This window comes from Musa acuminata, chromosome BXJ3-9, assembly GCF_036884655.1.
Source record: "Musa acuminata AAA Group cultivar baxijiao chromosome BXJ3-9, Cavendish_Baxijiao_AAA, whole genome shotgun sequence".
NCBI classification, from domain to species: Eukaryota; Viridiplantae; Streptophyta; class Magnoliopsida; order Zingiberales; family Musaceae; genus Musa; species Musa acuminata.
Genome location: NC_088357.1, coordinates 8,645,941 through 8,667,015, shown reverse-complemented (window position 1 = coordinate 8,667,015; position 21,075 = coordinate 8,645,941). Strand labels below are relative to the sequence as shown.

Genomic DNA, 21,075 nt, shown 5'->3' with positions numbered 1-21,075 from the left:
GCGTGGCCGCACAGGAAGCCCGCCAGCCGGAGGTGGTCGCCGTCGAAGGGGCGCCAACGGGCGGCGGTAGAGGAGCTTATCCGGCACGTTGGGCGGGACGTGGAGCTTGCAGGCGCGGAGGAGGTTGAGAAGCACGACGAAGTACGCCGGGTTGCGGTCGACGAAGTACTCGGCGTCCTCGGCCTGGCCCTCAGCCGGCGGCCGGAGGTTCTAAGAGGGCGCCGAGCATGGAGTGGCGGCCGGCGTTGGCGAGGGTGCTGGCGGTCGTCTCGAAGCTCTTCCCGCCCACGTTGAACCGACTTCCGCCTTTCCGACTCACCACGTCGAACCGAATACGCCAAGGTGGCAACCGAAGCATCCTAATCATGCATCGACCGTACAGAACTGAATCACGAATCTTAAAGGCGTCAATCACCCGTTGAAAACATCCTAACGCACAATAAGCCTAGAGACCGATCAAACAAAGAGACATGGAAGCTTCCACTCGGGACTCTAAAAAGTATGAGCACATTGGCACCTACAACCATCACCCATAAAACCATGAGGATTAAAAAGGATTGGAGAAAAACTTTGATAAATAGTAGAAACAGAAACAAAAAAAGATTCTGGGGTGTTCATAAGCTTCAAAGAGAGCCAGTGGAGGCTTGCATCTTTCTTCCTATCGCAGGAACCAAGGTATCAAAAACATTACAAGCTCTCCCATCCATTCCTAAACCTATTTAGACAGCTCAGCCGTGCTACCACCAACACAGTAAGAAGATAAAAGAGGTTAACAAAACCAGCATAAAAGGTTACTAGGCAAATGACAGCAGTCATATATACCTGAAGGAAATGATGGTCTTTGACAACACAATCTATAAACCTACAATTCCCTAACTATTGCCCATGATCTTTCGCTTCTTTGCAGCTGATGCCTCACTTTCTGCTTCTTTTGATGAAACCTTTGCGGAAGATGCCCCTGTTTCTTGAACCTTCAATTTTTCTTTCACCGGAACTCCATTTGTCTTTGATTCACCAGTTGCTTCCAAAATGGCCATATCCCTAGGTTTTTTATCCAATTTATGGGTTTCTTCATTGTGTTCCTTCGCCTTCTCACCATCCTTCTTGAGCTTGGTGCCAGATTTAGGTACATCATCTTTTGGCTTGTTTGGAGCCTTTTCTTTTGATTTGCTTGATATGTTTGGACTGTCATCACCGGATAACAGACTATGGTTGGAATTTGCCACTTTAGGAGGTCGACCTTTCCGCTTACGAATTTCTGTGCTGCCCGTACTGCTGGAATGTGTACCACTAACAATGTACCCAGAAAAGTCACTCAGAACTTGCATCATTTGGCAAATGAAAATGACAGTGTAGCAGAAGTAAATTTACCAACCTTTTTACTGGTGTTCCCACATTGGTTTCCCTTGCCACATGGTTTGAATGTTTCTTCGTTCTTTTGCTTTACCCAAAAAAAGAAAAATGTCAAAGACCAAAAAATAACTTTAACATAAAGTAGCAACAGCTTAAACATGAAACTGTAAACATGTTGAGGATATTCCGTCGTGTTCAATAGGGGACCCATAAAAGTTTTTGGAACACCTATAGGTAATCAGCCATAAAGCTCGATGTTTACTGTGACTTGCTGCACAAACTTCTATCATTAGCTCTTGGGGATTCAACTGTATTCTTAAATATTTAACACATGCCTTTCCTTGTTCTACTGTGGAAAAGTGTTTCTTCGTACCTTGATTAACCTTGTATGCAGTGCTATCTTTTTCATGGTGTAACAAAAGAGATGGTTGGGCTAGCATTTCATTCAAACACCTGTACTTTGCAAATGCCCCATTGGCATTCTCTTCACCTGACCATATTGCACATCATTTACCCAAAAATTGTCTCAGATCATACCCTAATTTCAATTCTGACCACTAATAACAATAACGGACTCATTTCTTTTGATTATGTTGAACTTACTATGGGCTACTGCTGTCAATCTTGCAAAGTTGATGACCAAAGCTCTAGAGAATAAATAGGCTGCTAGGAACTAGAAAGTTAAAGCCAATGGTGGTCCAATGCTTTCACAAAGACAAATAGGTCTACTAGATTTTTGGATGAAGAGTTAATAAGTAGTAAAGTTGAGGTTAATCACCAAAATGCGTTGTGCTCAAATTATAAAACCAGTACGTACTCTGAAGAAGCATCAGGACTGAAATCATCTTTTGTTTGCCCCTGCAGATTATAAAACAGCAGAAGTCAGCACTAGAATACCACATAATTAAAAATTACATTAGGCAATTCTGACTCACCATAAAATAAGATGTTCTTATTTTATCTCCAATGAAATCCCAACGTTCGTTCTTCAGCAACAACACCTCTACATCACCATCATCATAGAGAATCTCAAGAGGAACACAAAATCAGCAAGCTATCCAGAAAATTGAACAACAAGCCAAATGAGAAAATCAAAGATCCAGAATCAAGTCATTTGATACCTTATGCTTCTTTGTCGTGCGATCATAATCTTCAACAGTACCATCATAAAACCTGTGAATAAAACACAAGTAAATAGCATGGAATTTTGAATTCTTTTATCAAAACATACAGAATAAAACCATGTTGAGCAATCACAAGGTCATAATGATGCCACACATTAATCTCTGTTGTGTTTTAGTCATGTCCACTATGCATTACCCCATATGAAAAGAATTTCTCAAATCCAAACCTCCAATGTGCAGTAGTCCACATTTTGTTTTTCATACAGAACAAAATAACTTTGGATAATAGCATAATGATGCCACGCATCAATCTCTGTTGTGTTTTAGTCATGTCCACTATATTTCATGTCCAAATTCACACCAACTAATCAAGGCATCCAAGTAATCTTGAAAGAATGAAATTAAGACATACTCACCTTTTGTCATCCGGCCACCATACTTTAATTTTGAGGCCAACAATGCTTTGATCAGGTTCTCTAACCTGAGCTGGTTTTCCAGGATTCTACATGTAGACAAAATACTGAATTAGAAAAATAATGGACATTGTCAATAGGAGACACAGACACAGAAAGAAGGCTCTGCTTGTGTAGCAAATATTTAAAATGACGATGTTCAATAATGAATAACCAGCTCATCTGTTACTAAACTTATTACCTTAGGACCCGAAGTGTCGTCTAGTCTTCCAGCCTTTAACCCCAAGATAGCAGAACAATCTCTATTAGCTGCACGTTTATTTTTCATTTGGTTACCATGACCAGAGAGTTCAGACTTCCGCTTTTGAGAAGATTCAGTCTTCTTGGATAATTTACTGTCATCTGCCTGAAGCATGAAAACTTAATCAACCAAAAAAGAAAACAACTCCTAAAAACCATATCAGGCTAATGAGATTCACATTAAACAAAAATATGTGGTGTGTTGATCAAACCATCTGTGATGCTGTGTCTTTTGTGGTACAAATACACACAAGATAGACTTTTGAGGCTTGATAAATTATGTAAAACACAAGATCATTCAGAGTAAAAATTCCAGTAGTAAATTGGCTACACCAATTAAGCTTCTTTGGACAAAAAACAGCATATACTACCTAAATTATTATATGAAAAATTGAACTTTAGCATAAACATTGGAGAACTTTGTAAAAAAAAAACTCAATTATGATCTAAAAAAAGATTGGCACACCATAGCATCAGCAGCAGAATTCATGTCATTTTGCTCCACTTGATCAGAATACTCTTGACATACAGAAGCAACAACTCTGCTATACTTGCTTAAAAAGGCTTTTTTTGATTTAGCTAATTCAACCAGATAAGGTTTCAATTTCAAGGCACAGTCAGCAATTACTCTTTCTGCAAGCCTGCGAGCAATGGGCAAGATGTCCTGAGCACAAAAACCAAAAACATGAGAAAATAATAAAGCCAACAGACAGAAAAAGGATTACAGTAATACTGTACTTTGTTATCATTTTTCACCGAATCCAGGAGGCAGGAGAGAAGCTCTGGGGAAATTTCTTCACTCTCCTCTAATATAACTGTCATGATGGTTCCCATTGAACAAAAAATATTCTCACTATGATTTGGCCTGAAAATTTTGAAAAGAACACAAATATAAAAGAACGTCGCCAAGGACACAGTAGCAATGAAGACAAGCATCAGATGTACAACAATTATATGATATGAACCATAGTTTAACGTTCAGGTATTGGGCCAATGCCAATCCTTGACCAGACCAAAGCAGATCTAGCACATGGCTGCATAATAACACATGGTACGTCAGCACATGCCATGGAACATTTTAAGATTTGAGTATACACGGTGTTGGGAGGCATGTGTTGGAATCTGTGCCACCAACCCAACAGACCATCGAAGTAGTATTCAACCTCGAGCAAAACATGGAATCATGATATGAACTACAAGCACATGGTAACGAGAATCAAAATGGAGCATGACTTGGAGTCTCTACAACACTCCTAGATGAATCAAATAAAGAGAATGCTACAATTAATTGCATTCAGATATGGGAAAATATTCCATTCTATAAGGCATCTTGAATGGGATTTATGGTTATATAATTTCGTAATTTTCATGAAACATTATGCATATGAAGCAAAAACATTATAGGGAGGCTTTGAAAAGGAAAGTTTGCAAGGTTATCTTGGCAAATAATACTCAGAAAGCCCTCCAACAAACCTTCAAATTACCTGATATTCATAGAAACATTAAGAAAAGAAAACATAAGCTGGCACTAGGACATGAGTTGCATGTGGCTCAAAAGTGTACAGTTAAACAATCACCAAACAAAATCATCTGAAATATATTAAAGGTGGCCGATTACTATAATTCTATCGTAAGAGAGAGCTACCCTCACCGTATTGTTCTCAGGAAAATTTGAAACATATCTAAAATCATAGCATCACATTCCAGATCCAACATCACGATGCATGACTGAACTTTTGCAACGGTTTCAAGAATTGAAACCCTCTTAGAGAATGAGCGACTGGATGTGTCATCCAAATTTTCAAATGCATCAACAATCTTCTGGAATACCACCTATATATTGTAAGGAAAAAAGGTTTTAGAAAACCAATTTAAGCAAAAAAAAAAGTTAAATTTATGCTAATGCAAGAGAGAGAGAAACTATGAATCCATGTCTCCAGACCTTCATTAAATCATCATCATATGGAGCATTAGGTGCAGTTATTCTTGTGATTTCGCTGGTACACGAAGCAACTATGACTTTCACATCCTCATCTGGGTGTTCCAAAAACTTCTTCTCAACCATCAGATTCATTGTAGGGCGAAGAGCATCTAACATCGACTGACTTGGTGATTGTTGAACTCTCAATAAAAGACTTTCAGTTTCCTGCAATTATAAGTGCAGATTTTAAATATACAACAAAACAATGATATGGACCAATTGTCAGAAATGTGAAGCTTGATGTGCATGATATTTTGAAGCCACCTCCACTAAAATTCAACTTTCCTTGTTTGTCAGGATCAACCATGCAGTAGATACATAACTTGAGTGCCCATGGTACAGAAGAAGCAGGCATTAACATATTTTCTTGTCTAATTTACAATGATGCCTTATAGTAACTATTTAAGTGCTGATCATGTACAAGTAATAATTTTCAAGGTCAGAATTAAGCCAAATCACTAGCATGAATCTTAACAAAATTGTTGCCAATTTTTACCTTAAATAACGCTGAGGCAGCGAAAAGTGAATACCCAATGACGGACAAAACTAACCATACTTCTTCATTGGACAACAATAAAACATAAAATTCCACTGATCAATGCATCTAAAGCAACATCATAACTTAAAAGAAAAAAACCAATAGAGAAGATATTTCCACAGGTGTGTCCCCCACCCCCCCACAAAAAAAAAAAAAAAGAACCAAGAACCTTACACTAAACACTCAGCACACTCAATTCTCAGTATGGAATACAATCAAAGCTCAGAAATAATTCAGCGGTTCATGACAGTAACACTAAATTTTCGTACCACGTTATCATCAATATAGAAAAGAGAATGAACACCAACAGAGCTAACGAAGACAAAAGTTTCAACTAAGAGCCCTAGAAAGAGGATAATCATAGGAGTTTTCAGACGACTAGAGTTAAGTTAGAAGAGACGGATTGACCAAATAAGGGTTCATCCGCAACCCCTTTTTCCCTTGCACGCTTGCAGAAACCCATGACCCAAGCAACAGGAAATTATAACCAATACAGAAGTAAAGGAGTTACATCGAGCAGGGAAAGGAGTTCGCCGACGTCAGTTGGAGGAGACGCGAGCCGGTCCCCAACGTCCCGCAGCCGCTCCTCCAACTCCTCCGCGGACGCCATTTCGCCAGGTTCCAGATCCCGAGCCCGAACCGCCCCGCAAAGGCGATCACGGCATGAAAATCCTCGGGAACGGAGAGAGAATGGGGCGGAAGCGATCGATTTCGAGGCCCTCGTTACGGCCGATGGGCGGGCGAGCCACAGCTAGGGTTTGTGACAAGCGGAGAAGGTGGTGATGAGCTAGGGCTGCCTCGCCTAGGTTTCCTCTATTCTTTCATAGCGACGGGGTGAGGGGGCGTCTCACAGGGAGGCGTTTTAAGCGGACGCGACGGTTCCTATTGGGTATTATGCAATCGGGTTAAACCCACGCCCGTCTCGGGTCGGGTGAAACGGGTGTTTCCCCCATCCGACGCGGGACAACCAAAAAAAGGTGACGTGGCGCACATCGAGAGCACCATCCGCTTTTGCGATTGTCGACGAGCGACGGCCTCTACGGCGAACGGAACTTGTGACTTCAGTCTGCACATGTTTTGTGGTCGAGCTCGTGACCGCCACGGCCGGGTCGTTACCTTAGTCGTTAGCTTAAGTCACGATTCCAAGGATCCTGCCATGACTTCTCGTTCTAATGCATGGTTTCGGAAACATAGTTGGGATGTCATCGAGAATGATACGTCAAATGTCTGCATTAATCTGTACGAGTCTATAATGTCTTTCATGTTAGTAGAGAACTGAAGCCTCGGTAGAGTAGTTCTTATCGTAGTTCAATTAAAATCAAAACTAAATCGAAATTAAATTAGGTGGAATTAAAATTAACTATGTCGATAATTTATCGATATCAAACTAAATCAGAATCGAAGTTAGACTGTTCAATTATAATTTCTTATTTTTGAGAACCAGAATTAATCGATTCGATTCCAATTCGAATCAATGATTCATGATTTAAAATATATTTTTTTTATATTTTTAAATTATTATTTATTTAAATTTTAGTAAAAAAAAAAAAAAAAAACTAATGATTTGAGTTAGAAATGGCTTGAAGTAGAATCAATGATCAATTCAAATCCCTAGAATTTAGAATTTAAAATCAAAGTCATAATAATGATAGGAAGAATACCATTAAACAGTCCACACATTATCTTTATATAGCGTCTCAATTAAAAAGAGGCAAATGTTATCCCCCACTATCTATTCTTGTGAACAATGGTTCAAGATAAGCAATTACAAATTGTCTCTAGTTTATTACCCACATGGAGGAAAATGACAAGTTAATGTTATTATTAGTAGTTAAAGACTATCTTATAATATTTTATAAAATATTTTATTTCTAGTGTTCGATCTTACATATATTGAATTATAACTAATATGTTAATAAAAACATAAATAATACATATATATATATTATCATCATTTAGTAATATGATTTATGATGTCTATATTTATAAATATAATAAATAACGTGCTAATATTTTTGACTTTTAAAATTAAAATATATTTTAAAAAAAATATTTTTCTTAGTATTCTATGAAGCATTTATTGTGTATGCGTTAGCATCAATATTTACCGTAAGCATATTTTATAATAAAATGGCATGGTCCTTCGGTCCAATAAACCTAAGTGTATTATCAAATTTGAGTATCAGATTAAGTTATGATAATAAGCATGAATTAATTACTGAAAGTGATCATTGAATTATAATCAACCCTTAGTAAATCTTAAAACTTAGTAAATGTAAGGAAGTTTGAGTTTTAAATATCACATATGTAGAAGATAATAAGCTACTTAAGAATGGATAAAATGATGAAAAATTAAATAGAGATGGTAATCAAAGAGTAATATTATACTAAAAATGTTAAAAAATTAAGATTAAAGGATGAGTTTAGATTAAAAATATTATTTTTATTAAACTCAATTAAAGTTATTATAATATAATAATTATATTAGTAATCACATATGTATTTCTATTTTATTTTAGTCTTATCCTTTATACCCACTTGACATTCTATAATCATTTCTTTCTTTCTTTAGTTATTCTTTCAACTTTTCTAATAAGAGTAGGAAACTCTAACTTTAAGAAAAATTGAGGTAAGAAAAACTTAATTCTTCCCTTACTATACCTAGAATTTTAGTTTTATAGATTATAGACTGATCTTTTTTTATTAATTTTGAATAACTTATACTTCAAATTAATCTTTAATTCTTACTTATGTTTTATATAAATCTCTTATAGTTTTAAGACCGCTTGTATAACTTTAATATGAGATTAGTATATAGAGTTATGATTGTCTATTTTTTTGAGAAGAGAGGTACTAAAGTGTAAAGAGGTACTTAAAACTTTCTATTTTTTGAAAAGAGATTTAAGTTAAATTGACTCACCCCTATAAGGATATGTTTAAGTTCTATTCTTTTGATATATTTTTAAAAGTTTCTTATGGTTCTGTACGATTTAAAATTAAGTGAATGCTATCTTTATGCACTAAGATCTGAAGTTTATAAATTTAGATAGTCCTAGAATAGTTTTAGCATAACAAAATAGATATTAATAGTTAAATTAAGAGGGTAATTTAGCCTTCAAATAATTTTATTTAAGCTAAAATTTGATATATATTTAATTCTATATGTCTTCTTTTTTTTTGTAAAATTTCATAATAATTCAATATAGTTCGATCAACTAAAATAGTGAAGAAATTTTTTTCATAAAATTATACGATGGTTTGATTAATATTAACTAGTTCATTTGATTGTATATTGAGTTATTAAAAAATTAATGGTAGAATTTAAATACATTTTTATGTTGAGAATAGTTTATTTTATAAGAGATTTTATTATTTTTTTCTATAAATAATTATTATAAATTATTATAAATCATCAACTCAAGATATATACTTCTTAATAAGATATCTTATGATCTTATACTCCTAATTTGATCGGTGTACTAGTCCATAACATTCTCGATCGTTAAGGAATATGATTTTTTCTTAACATATTCATTTGTGAGTTAAATTAGATAAATATAAGTTTAATTCACTATAAAATAATGAAAACATAAATTATCATATTTATGATATATTTTAAAAAGTATATTTTGAATGATATAATTATTATGAGCTTAATATTAATATATATATATATATATATATTATGTAAGCATAAAAATATATAAATTATAATAAAAATATATTGTATGTATGCATATATGATTATATGTGATGTGAGGGTGCACAAATATATTCCGACATGTGATACATGTATGTAGTATGACGTGTAGTATGATATATAATGTAAAAATGCACATTATATATCATACTACATATAATGACATGCATATATGATTATATGTGGTGTCAAAGTACATATATGATTATATGTGGTATCAGAGTACATATTTAATTCACTATAAAATAATGAAAACATAAATTATCATATTTATGATATATTTAAAAAAATATATTTTGAATGATATAATTATTATGAGCTTAATATTAATATACATATTATGTAAGCATAAAAATATATAAATTATAATAAAATATATTATATATATGCATATATGATTATATGTTGTGTCAGAGTACATATATACATTATAATTATAATGACATGCCACGGGAATGCATGGATATGTTATGATATAATGTATAAAAGTCAATGAATATACTTTTTTTTTTACATGTGTATATAAGCACTTTCAATTATTTTGATGTAAAATTTTATTTCTTTATTATGCATATATTATTTTGTATGTTATACTTGCTAAAGAAGTCAAAGGATGAGATATTTATTATTAAATGACTTATTTTGATAATTTTAAAATATTATATATATGACATTATACATATTCACTTAAATAAAATTATAAAAAGTTATGCTTACTGAGTGATTACTCATAATAGATTCTATTTTATAGATAAAAATACCAATGCCACACTCAAGAGATTGGATAAAAAAATGAACATGTGTGAACCCATGGCAGTATAGATATCGACAATGACCTATGAGCATTTTTATATGTATACCTTTTGGACAAGTCACGTGCGTTTTATTTTTCGGTAAAGATTAAAATTATGTACATGTGTCAAAATCACTATGTATAAGAAAAACTCTGTCATTTTATTTAGTAAATTAACATATTTTACTTTTAAAATTATTAACTTTTTCACTATACTCCTATTAATAGTAGTAATAAAAAAATAAAAAAAAGTGACATTCTATTTTAATTATACTTATAGGGTATGGGTAGTATTAGAAGTAGGGTGTTATATTTTATGATTGGGCATAAAAGCTCATTTTTTATGCCGTTACAAAGGGATCAATTTTTATTGCTTATCATTACACTCATCTTCCTCATATTAATAACTTGAGCTTTGGAGGGATAAGGTTGAGAAACTTTTCTCGTCCTTGGTCTTTATATAAGTGGCACCTCAAGAGCTTGTAATTTGCACCATGGACAATCCTACGTACATGAGTCAAAAACTATATTAGGATGACCAGGATGTTAACGATATATTCTCATAATATTTTTGGTACTTGAAGGTGAGCATAATATCATACGAATGGAGCGAAGAGATTTTGCCCCTTGACTTATAGTATTTCACCTAATGGGGGTAGCAATTATCATTTTCACACATTGGTTCATCTATCTCGACATAGACACCGATGAGATAATAATGTATATTCAATGACTCGGATCTTTTTACCCCAAGGATGATCATTAACCATATACTTGTACTTACCAATATGTTCTTAAACCTCACTCAACAAGTGTAGATGCTAATAGGCATGATATAGGTTGTCAGTTTGCTTTTTTCCCAGTTAGCCCAATAGGTGATGCCACCAGCTCACTCGCAATCCTCAATACCTAATCTTGGAAATAATCTCCATTTAAGAACTTTAGGTTGGACTCAACCTAATCAGCAATGTTAAAATAAAAGCACACCTAAGGGTGTTGAGATACAAAAAAAACGATGGTTAAGATTTATAATCGATGTATTCACTCTTAGGGAGTTAGACTACGGGGACTTGGTGCTTTGAAAAGTTAAAGTTAGTTGGCTAATTGGATCTTGGGATAAACTAGCATCAAATTAGGAATGACCCTATCGGGTCATCGAGGTTGTCCAAGGTGAAACCTATCACTTTGAAACAACAAAAAGAGTAGTGCTATAAAAAACATGATACATTACAAATTTTAAAAAAAATTATACTCTTAAGGTATCACTTGGGGTCAAGATAGGGTGATTGTGCTCCAAGCATCAAGCATTGGTCTATTGTTTCTTTGGCATCGCTAGTAAAAATATATATTTTTTCAGGGTGTAGGTATTATAACTTGAGGAAAGAAAGCTTCACTACTCTATAATAGACAACACCAACTCAATCAACCCTTACAACCAAACTGAGACATTGACCTATCAAAATTGAAGATAAATCGAGTGGACAAGCCTGGTGATATAATAAAGTAAAGATACATGAACTTAGTTGGGTAAGTAGATTTAATGATAAAAAAAATTAATATAACACAACAAGATAACAAACTAAGCAGAACGACAATGTGGTGAGTTTATTGGACTTATTTTGGTTGAATCTCAGATTTTGATGATAAAATTAATTTTATCATCATTAACGAGCACTTAAGTAGCTATAAGAACATTTTGGTCTTTTAGATACTATTGAATCTCAAATTTTGATGATAAAATTAATTGATGAGTTTATTAGACTAATATGTTTTTAAGATAAGTGATGTAAGAAACACTTCAACCAAAGATTTGGACCATCAAATGGCCAACTATCAAGTGGAAGAGTTGGACGTTGTATCGAATAATTATCGTATCAAAAATTGGATATTGAGCCAAATGATTGGTCAACGTGTCAGAACAAACTTTGTTCTATAGGTTTAAGCATTATGCCGGAAGAATTAGATATTATGTTGGAAGAATGGATATCATGAGAAACTTAACAAGCTAGTAGAATTGGTGATATGCCAAAGGAAAGGGTGATGTGTTAGAGGTTCAAACGAAGTGTCTGAAGATTAGATGACATATTAGAAGAGCACACAACATGCTGAAAGCTTCATAAATGTGCTAGATATGTGGTTGATTTATTAAAAACTTAATTAATATCATTTTGGGTCAATTTGAGTTGGCATTAGGTCAAAACAATGTCAACTTATTAAGAAAGTCATTAGGCTTGAAGTTGGTCCGAATTGAGCCTATTAGAAGGCTAAACGGGAAGCCTAAAATAGGCCTAGGTGGTGGTACCATCAGGCCTAAGTGATAATATCGTATGAGTAAACCGATAAGCACTGTTTGTGCTGGTTGGCCTTCCTAGTAATGGTTCCACCTATGACAATAATAGTACTATCTAGGGCAGTAGTAATACCATCTATAGTTTAAACTTTACGATGGTAGTACCATCGGAGTTCAAAATTATGATATTAAAAATTATGATGATGGTACTATCCAATGCCAATAGTAGTGCTACCTATATCTCAATTTGAAGAGGCTTATAAATATCTCACTCAAGCTTAGTTGATCAAATATCTATTCTTGAGTTTATGTAGTGTTGTATCTCTTTTTTTAAATATTGTTTGAGTCTCTTCCTCTCTCTTGAGTTTAGTGGTGTTACTAAGTTATAGAGGTGAGAGATCTCTTATGAAAGTGAGTGTGGAGATTCTCTCATAAGCCTATAAAAAGGAAAAAAGTTATACCAAAGGTAGTTGATATTTGTCCATTAGAAAAAATATCGATAGTAAAAACCGATAGCCTCGAGGGAAGAGGAAATGATAATGGATATAGGTCTGTCAGACCAAACCACTATAAATCAGTTTGCATTCCTTCTCTTACTTGTAATTCTTATTTATGATTACTTATTATTATTCACTTATAACTCTTACTCGTACTTAATATTTGGTTAATTATATTTTTTATATGAGTTTTTTAATCAAGCTTTAAAGTTAGTTAAGATTTACTATGATACCAATTGAACCCCATCCCTTTTTTAGCGCTATTAAGATCCTAAAAGATACTTGGTGGATAGAATTTCATCAATCTCCACCCTGAGATGGCTCATTTTGAAATGAGCTAAGGTGACATAATATTTGTTCTAATATGAGGTAACACCTAACCTCCTCAAGCCCTATCTCTACTTGATACCTTAGTATCATAGTTCTCTTAGCCTCCAACGCCTCCCTTAAAGTCTCTATCTCATTGCTTAGATTATGAATTTACTCATTCAAGTGGTCAGTTGTTCAGTCACACTCATGATCCACTCGTTGGCTGTGACAACTTGCTCAATAAGCTTAGAGTTATAGATCTTCATTAAGTCTAACTCTTGTATAAGTCATAACATGTTATCTTCTATGTGTGTGATTGTTGCTTTATATAATTTTTAACTATTTAGTTTGATTTATGAGGCATTGTTTGGCCTCCTCTAGCTACCTCACTAGCTCGACTTCTCGAGCATCTACTTTGATGATAAGCATTAGAAGTCTTCTCTTTCTTTTCAACATTTTCATATCTTTGTAAAGATTATTGATCATAAGAGACTATTGATTAATAATGGAGTCAATACCCTACACGTGGTTATGATGTAATAATGATATTACAAATCAAAGATAAATAAATTAACCATATTATAATAATAGGATACTTAAGGGTCGACATAGGACTCATGACTCAACTTATTAGTACCTCATTATGATAATCCACATTCAGCAAAACCCAAGGAGTGGTAGATCTTCTTTACTATCCCATTGCATTGCACAGTGACCCTCAGTAATATTGCTTGCAGTTTTGACATTGCTTTATATTTTTTATCTTTTTTATATCCTTCTATCTTGACTACAATGACATGTCTGAAATTAGATTCGATAGGTCAAATATCTTTAGCTATGCGAAGGGCATAAACTTGCCATTGCATAGGTCAAATATTGACCTTTGTCTCTTTGTTTTTTTTTCTTTACGAGGACTTTAAATTTTAGAAACTCTTTAAAAATATTAGCACCTTGAGAGCATGAGGCATCCCATTCGATTCTTTTTCAAGAATCCACTCCACCTTTGATTCCTCATCGAGAATGAGTCACGTTTTTCACGATTTTTTTCTTCGTTAGTTGAGGCCAATGCCTTAAGTGATGGCTTAAGATTGGGCGGAGAAGAAGTTAAAGAAGCTACCATTACGCCTAAAGAGGAACCAACTCCCTTTCTTTTCAAAGTTCAAAGATTTATACTTATAAAATATCAAAGTCATGAGATTATAAATCTTAATTTCTCAAAATGTACAAACATATAAGAAGAGAGGATGTTCAAATCATACCCCAAAAGGTTAGGACCCACATAAATCAATTAGTCTTGTTCATATCTATCTCGCATTTGAGGTGTTTGATTTGCAACCAAAAAGAAAAATAAGTTTTCTATAAATCGTATGAACTAAGTAGGACTTAAAGAAAACTTTTTTCTAACCCTTAATTGTTGCCACTAGCGTTGAAGCGATCCTTATGCTATTGCCCCGAGCATCATGAGAGTCTCCCTCGCCTTAGAGCCATCCTTCGCGGGCATCCGCGCCTCCATCGTCGTTGCTATCGCCACTTTCACCTGATCCTCGTCGGCGTTGTGGCCGCCGAGCTGCAGCTTGCCCACCAACCGTTGGAGCTCTTTGAAAGCCTCACTCTTCCATCGCGTCTCCGCCTCTATCATCTCATTAGAGCTAGAGTCGAAGGGCTCCGCTTACGGTAGCTCCACGAGCCTCTCCGACTCGTGCGAACTCGGGAGGCGGGGGCACAGCTCAGTCATGTCGCCTACGCCATAGGACCTCTTGTGGCCACAGGCCACGACCTCCAGGAGTCTACGACGAAGGGTGGAGGGCGGTGGAGAAGAAGACATCGGGTCACATGCAATTGGCCATTACAGTAAGGCGACAACGACGTCACATGTAGGTAGAAGGCTTAGAGGAAGAGGCAGGTAGAATCAGGAAGGGTGGAGAGCGTGGAGAGGACCCAGACTCCGAATTCCGAGCCTACTACTTCACTCCAATCTTGTCTCCCTCCCACTCGCTCTCATCTCTCTATGTTATCATAAGGCTTCGTTTTCTCTACGTGACTGTGTATAATACTATAATCGATCTCTATCTTCATATTGTATGAAGTCGTCAACAATTCATTTTTATTTTATTACTTATTTTAGTATTAATAAATTTTTTTTAATTAATTAAATGATATATATTAACTATTATCTGATATATATCATGTTAAATATACCGAAATTATGAGGAGCAAAAAGAAAAAGGAAACCCTTTAATAGTTACTCTGCAATTAAGTCCAAAACTGGAGGTTTTAATATCAACAACAGTAATAATAATAATAACATTTACTAACAATAATGATAATAATAATAATAAAGGAGAAAAACGCGTGCCTTCTCGTGGGCCCAAGTTGGGACCCGCCACGTCCCCACGGATCCCGTCCTTGCCCAAAATGTGGACCCGACTCGGACAACGTGTCGAACGTTCAGTGGAAGAAGTCCACGAGCACAAAATATATTCCCTTCGATAACCAACCAGAGTTCGCCACGCCGCGTCGGTTCCTTAGGCCTAACCGGTTCCAGCAGTGCACCGGCAACGAGTGGCGCTGCATTATTTCGCCCTCATCCTCTTCTTCCCCATCGCCCATCTCCCAATCTACTCCCCCGCATCCTCTTCCATGGTCGAAGCCCTCGCGGAGCGGCTCATGCCGCGTCCTTGAACGCCACCACCTCCTCTGCTCTTTCCTCCTCCGATCTCAATAACAAAAAAAGAATCTCCCGGATCCCTTCTCCCCCCTTTTAGTGTGATCCCTGAAAACCTGAAATCCCCGCCACTCTGCTCGCCAAAGATACGTCCTTTTTCCTCCCCGGTCCTATATCGATCATCTTTCAGATTCCTGGTTTCGATTGATGTTGGTGCGATGTCGTCGATCCTGCCCAAGAACGAGACGGTCCAGATCCGCGAGGTGTGGAGCAATAACCTCGAGCAAGAGTTCGCCCTGATTCGCGAGATCGTGGACGACTTCCCCTTTGTCGCCATGGACACGGAGTTCCCCGGCATCGTGTGCCGCCCTCTGGGCAACTTCCGGACCAGCTCCGACTTCAACTATGCCACCCTCAAGGCCAACGTCGACATGCTGAAGCTCATCCAACTGGGACTTACCCTCTCCGACGAGCACGGCAGCCTCCCCACCTGCGGCACCGACCGCGGCTGCGTCTGGCAGTTCAATTTCCGCGAGTTTGACATCCAGCGGGACGTGTTCGCCTCCGACTCCATCGAGCTCCTCCGTCAGAGCGGCATTGATTTCAAGAAGAACAACGAGAAAGGGATCGACGCCCAACGCTTTGGCGAACTCCTCATGTCGTCGGGCATCGTGCTTAATGACTCCGTCCACTGGGTTACCTTCCACAGCGGCTACGATTTCGGGTATCTTCTCAAGCTGCTCACTTGTCAGAACCTCCCGGAGACCCAGGCCGGCTTCTTCAATCTCATCAAGATCTACTTTCCGACCGTGTACGACATCAAGCACCTCATGAAATTCTGCAACAGCCTCCATGGGGGGCTCAACAAGCTCGCCGAGCTGCTCGATGTCGAGAGGGTTGGGATCTGCCACCAGGCCGGTTCAGACAGCTTGCTCACCTCGTGTGCTTTCAGGAAGTTGAAGGAGTCTTTCTTCAATGGTTCTACTGAGAAATATGCAGGCGTGTTGTACGGGTTGGGTGTTGAGAATGGGCAGACTGCTCATTGAGCCAAAAAATAAAAAAATAAAAATAAAAAGTGAATTATTATAGAAGTTACCTTGTGTGGTGTCCTTGCATCTGATGCTTTTGATATTCTCTTGTTCCTGTATATGTTTGATCTCGGCTACCAATTCTTGTAGTTTGTTTTTCCATGTAGGTTCTTGGTTTCTATAAGAATGCATTTTCTGCCAATGCTTTTTCTTGTGTTTGGTTAAGTGCAAATTTGAATAGCTTGAACTGCTGCAATTGGATTGCCTAAAGGTGCTCGTGGATAGCCTTCCTTTGACATGGTGTATGGTCCTCTTCAGCTGATATGCAAGACAAATCTTTTCTTTGGTGTTTATCTTCCTTGGAGGCTCGAGCTGTCTCAAGGTATGTTTAATTTGCATATTCAATTAGTGTAATATAGAGTTTTGAGATAAACTATTGTTGTTTCTTTTGAGTTTAGATCTTTGCATTAGACTTATAATTTTTTTTTAATTTTTGATGGCAAGCCCTTATTATATCTGACTTTTTCATGGGTAAAATCTAGAGTAATAGTTGACTCTCAAGTTTAGTCCGCATCAAATGTGATAGGAGAATCTGTTAAGTTGAATTATACGGGTAGATATCTAATCTAGCTTTATCTGTTGAAAAGAAAATTATACGGGTAGATGAAGCTGCTGCTAATTTTGGTTTAAGCATTTTCAGTCACATTGTTCTAGGTCTATCAAGTCATATAGCTAGGTTGTGATGCCTTGTGCCTCCTCTTTTTGTGTTGCGAAAAGGATAACTGATATTATTATATGTGATAATTCTCCCTTAGTTTCAGATCCTTTCCCTATTAGTAATATGGAGGTTTCTCCTTGGTAGTAGGAGGTGATTGAAGCAACCATTAAGGTCTACCTTTCTATGTGTCCATTAGCCTTTAGGTTCCATGACATTCTCATCTCTTTTTAAAATGCATCTGTTTGTTACTAAGCACTGATCAGGTATTCTAAACATTCTCATTTCTGCCATTTAAATTTAGCATCGTTCCCTAATTAAGATCCCATTCCTATTGTCATCAGTGAATAGCTGCAAATTTTCTATATCATGTTGGAGTTGCAAAATAGAGGTTCCATGTCAAATACTGTATGTTTTGTACTATGCACACTTTTATGACTAGAAATGTTTAATTGTTTTTGGTTGGGTTTATTGGGTTTCAGTTTTGAATAAGTATTTTCATGTTCAATTGATTGGCTGTTTTGAACATTAAACCATTTTTGAGGGAGTAGTGGTGTCACATAAGGTTGCTCATTCTTGACCTGGATGATCAGTGTTTGCGAGTCATGAAATTGCCTCTGTTGTATATAGTGACCCTCCCCAAACCTTGTATTCAAATGTGGCTCATTCATTGTGTTGTCATATCTTAGACCTCTAGCCATTGGTAATTTTATGTTTTGTCTTAGGTGCTGGATAAGTAAGATTCTGCAAGAAACAAGGCAACTGATGAAGCTTTTAAGAACCTGGTGTTAACAAAGGTGTAAGAAACTGAAGAGGGTGCATGACCTTGTCTAGAAGATTTTGGAGCTCGCTAGTAAAGATTGACTAGATTGGTACGTGTCTTCTTGACCCCTGTATGGAGATGGAGGTCTCCTATTTACATTTTGATGTTTGATGAATTCATTTGGTTATCTTCTCCAGAATGTTTTTTGTTGGATAACATGCCAAGTGAGCATGCAGTTTTACTTGTATGTTCGTATTACCACCTCAATGGAAAACAGGGTTGCGACTTTGGTCAGGCCCAACCTTGTCCCTCCCAACCCGATCAATGGGTTGGTTGGCCTAAATATACTTCCGATTACGTCAGGATTGAAAATTTTCAAGTTGATTGTAAGTTGGCATTGGAGTGACAGGGCTTTTTGTCACAAATGGGATGCTAGAAGGCGGTCAAATTTGCATAGATATGAATATTTGGATATGTATCAGCAATTCTGATCTTTTAATTGGAGTTTAAGTGATTTGGAGTGTCACTGTGTTCATCATATATATATATATATATATATATATATATATATATATATATATATATATATATATATATATATATATATATATATTCTTTTCTCTATGTTGTTACAGATTTTTTTGTTCACTTGCTATTGGGCTTTCATTTTACTTGGATCGTAATGGTAGAGGCCATATTGTATCTCTGTAACTGCTTAGTTTTACATCTGTTGTCATGACTAGTATTGTACGATCAAGGGTTGGCAATAAGGAAAAATAGTGCTAGTACCTATGTTCTTGTATTGGTGCCTTATATATGCCAGAAAAATGAAACACTCTGAGGGTACACTTCATGTCCAACAAGATTTGTGGAGTAGAAGTTCTGCATCCTTTTCTTTTTACAACATGTCTTTGTTAATATTCTTAAATAGAACAATGACATGAACATTGCCATTAGGCAAGATGGAATATAGATACAGGTATCATCATTCACACATTTATTGCTAGATTATACTCTAGCTTCTTGATTTGCATCTGTGTGAAGGTAGCTCTTTGCAGGATGAGATGGATGGTAATAGTGTTCTTACAGTTGATTTGGCTTAATATTACAAGGACCTCTTTTATGAACAGCAACTTAACAAAAATGGAAGTAGCATTTTGCATCGTTTGCAGAGGAAATTAGGTAACTGGAACATAATGTTTTGTCATTGTCTTTTTTGTTTGTTCTGTTTTCATTTTTATGTTGGGACTTACAGTCTTGTTGTTGTTGTTTGCTGTTTTCATTTTTATATTGGGTTGCTGTCTTCCACTTTCTAATGAGATCTCATATAAAGTATATTACGATAAAAGTAAATTTATTTGTTTATAACATATCTTGTTTCTGCTTCAATCTACCCCAAGATTGCTTTGGAACTCAATTAAGGTACATGATATGTAGTTTTTTTTCAGTTGTCCCACGATTTCGGTGTGGTTTCATCTGTGACTAGTTTTTAAGCAGTCTATATATCCGATCAGAAAGAGTAAAATGATCTCGAGTATTATATATTATTATATTACATTCAACTTCTGTTTTACATAATTTTTCTAGTTCAAGGAAAAGAGGTAAGTTCAGAATCATGTAGAAGTAAAAACGAAAAACGCCATCTAGGTAGTTGATGATATGGGAGTGGAGAGAGTACTCCTTGGAGCAACAAAGTCGTGACTAGTTTCACCACCTAATCCATATGCAATGAATTGGTATTTCATTGACCTTTTCCTGATTGCTGCAATTTAGTAACTCAGGAATATGCTATGAGTAAAACATTACCTTAAAGGCATATGTTTCATGGCACATTCTGTCTTTAGGATATTTGTAGATCATAAGATTAATTTTCCAGAACTCCAGGTGAGCGCAGCATACACATGGAGTGGCAGTCAGAGCGTAGCTGTCGGTGGAATAATCTTCTATCTCGCGATAGCATTCTTGATAAACAGTTTAGTGTATTATCCATTGTAGGCAGGTGGGAGTCCTTTACTTTTGCATGTAACACTTAAAGCAATCATGATTTGGAAGTTTTTTTAAAAAGATCCAAATGTAATTTTACAAAATACAAATAAAGTTTCTTTCCCCGTTATATAGTGAATAAATTTTGTTCGATGATACATACTCAATAGATGACACAAACTCAGAAGTCATGTTGGCCAGAACAGTTAATATTTTCAGCTGTATGTTGCAAATCATGATAAGACCAGCTATGTTAAAGATGTTTAAATTTGATTATTTTTCCCTGGCCTGGGGTAATATTTGTGTAGTGCCATAAAATAGTTGATAAGTGGTCATTATTCTGTATTTACTTAACAAATTCCAGTATCATTGACCAACTGCTGTTTGAGATAAGCCCTGCTTTCTCTCCGTGTATTTGTATAAATGTGTCCATTTTCTGTAACTGTATATCATAAATTTTGCACTGTCTTATGCATAGCTTTCATTCCTTTATAAAAACCAGTGCAATTGATGCATTGGTGACATTTGATGAGGAGGAATCAACTGGAATCATGAAGTTTAGTTAACCTTTACGGTTTACATGCCATCTTTCACGTCAACTCATTTATTGATCTCATGATCAC

General features: G+C 36.0%; 2 protein-coding genes across 2 annotated transcripts; one reads left to right on the top strand and one right to left on the bottom strand.

Annotated features, from left to right (window-relative positions):
- Positions 1-617: 617 nt before the first annotated feature.
- Positions 618-6,548, bottom strand: LOC103997846 (sister chromatid cohesion protein PDS5 homolog C). Its single transcript, XM_009419173.3, has 12 exons — positions 6,221-6,548; positions 5,133-5,336; positions 4,842-5,023; positions 3,929-4,055; positions 3,657-3,854; positions 3,132-3,296; positions 2,894-2,979; positions 2,475-2,526; positions 2,289-2,381; positions 2,171-2,211; positions 1,376-1,441; positions 618-1,290 (listed from the first exon to the last, which is right to left on the bottom strand). The coding sequence occupies exons 1-12, from the start codon at positions 6,317-6,319 to the stop codon at positions 873-875; spliced, it is 1,731 nt and encodes a 576-aa protein (XP_009417448.2). The 5' UTR covers positions 6,320-6,548; the 3' UTR covers positions 618-872.
- Positions 6,549-15,894: 9,346 nt separating this feature from the next.
- On the top strand, positions 15,895-17,054 carry LOC135648822 (probable CCR4-associated factor 1 homolog 7). Its single transcript, XM_065166791.1, has one exon. It carries the CDS (start codon positions 16,182-16,184, stop codon positions 17,007-17,009), a length of 828 nt encoding a protein of 275 aa, XP_065022863.1. The 5' UTR covers positions 15,895-16,181; the 3' UTR covers positions 17,010-17,054.
- Positions 17,055-21,075: the final 4,021 nt, after the last annotated feature.

Excerpts from the sequence above, each read along its gene's own strand:
- LOC103997846 (XM_009419173.3), bottom strand. The coding sequence starts at position 6,319 with ATGGCGTCCGCGGAGGAGTTGGAGGAGCGGCTGCGGGACGTTGGGGAC. Across the intron at positions 2,980-3,131 it reads ACGACACTTCGGGTCCTAAG|AATCCTGGAAAACCAGCTCA; the intron begins GTAATAAGTTTA and ends GTCTACATGTAG. Across the intron at positions 2,382-2,474 it reads GCACGACAAAGAAGCATAAG|ATTCTCTATGATGATGGTGA; the intron begins GTATCAAATGAC and ends GTTCCTCTTGAG.
- LOC135648822 (XM_065166791.1), top strand. The coding sequence starts at position 16,182 with ATGTCGTCGATCCTGCCCAAGAACGAGACGGTCCAGATCCGCGAGGTG.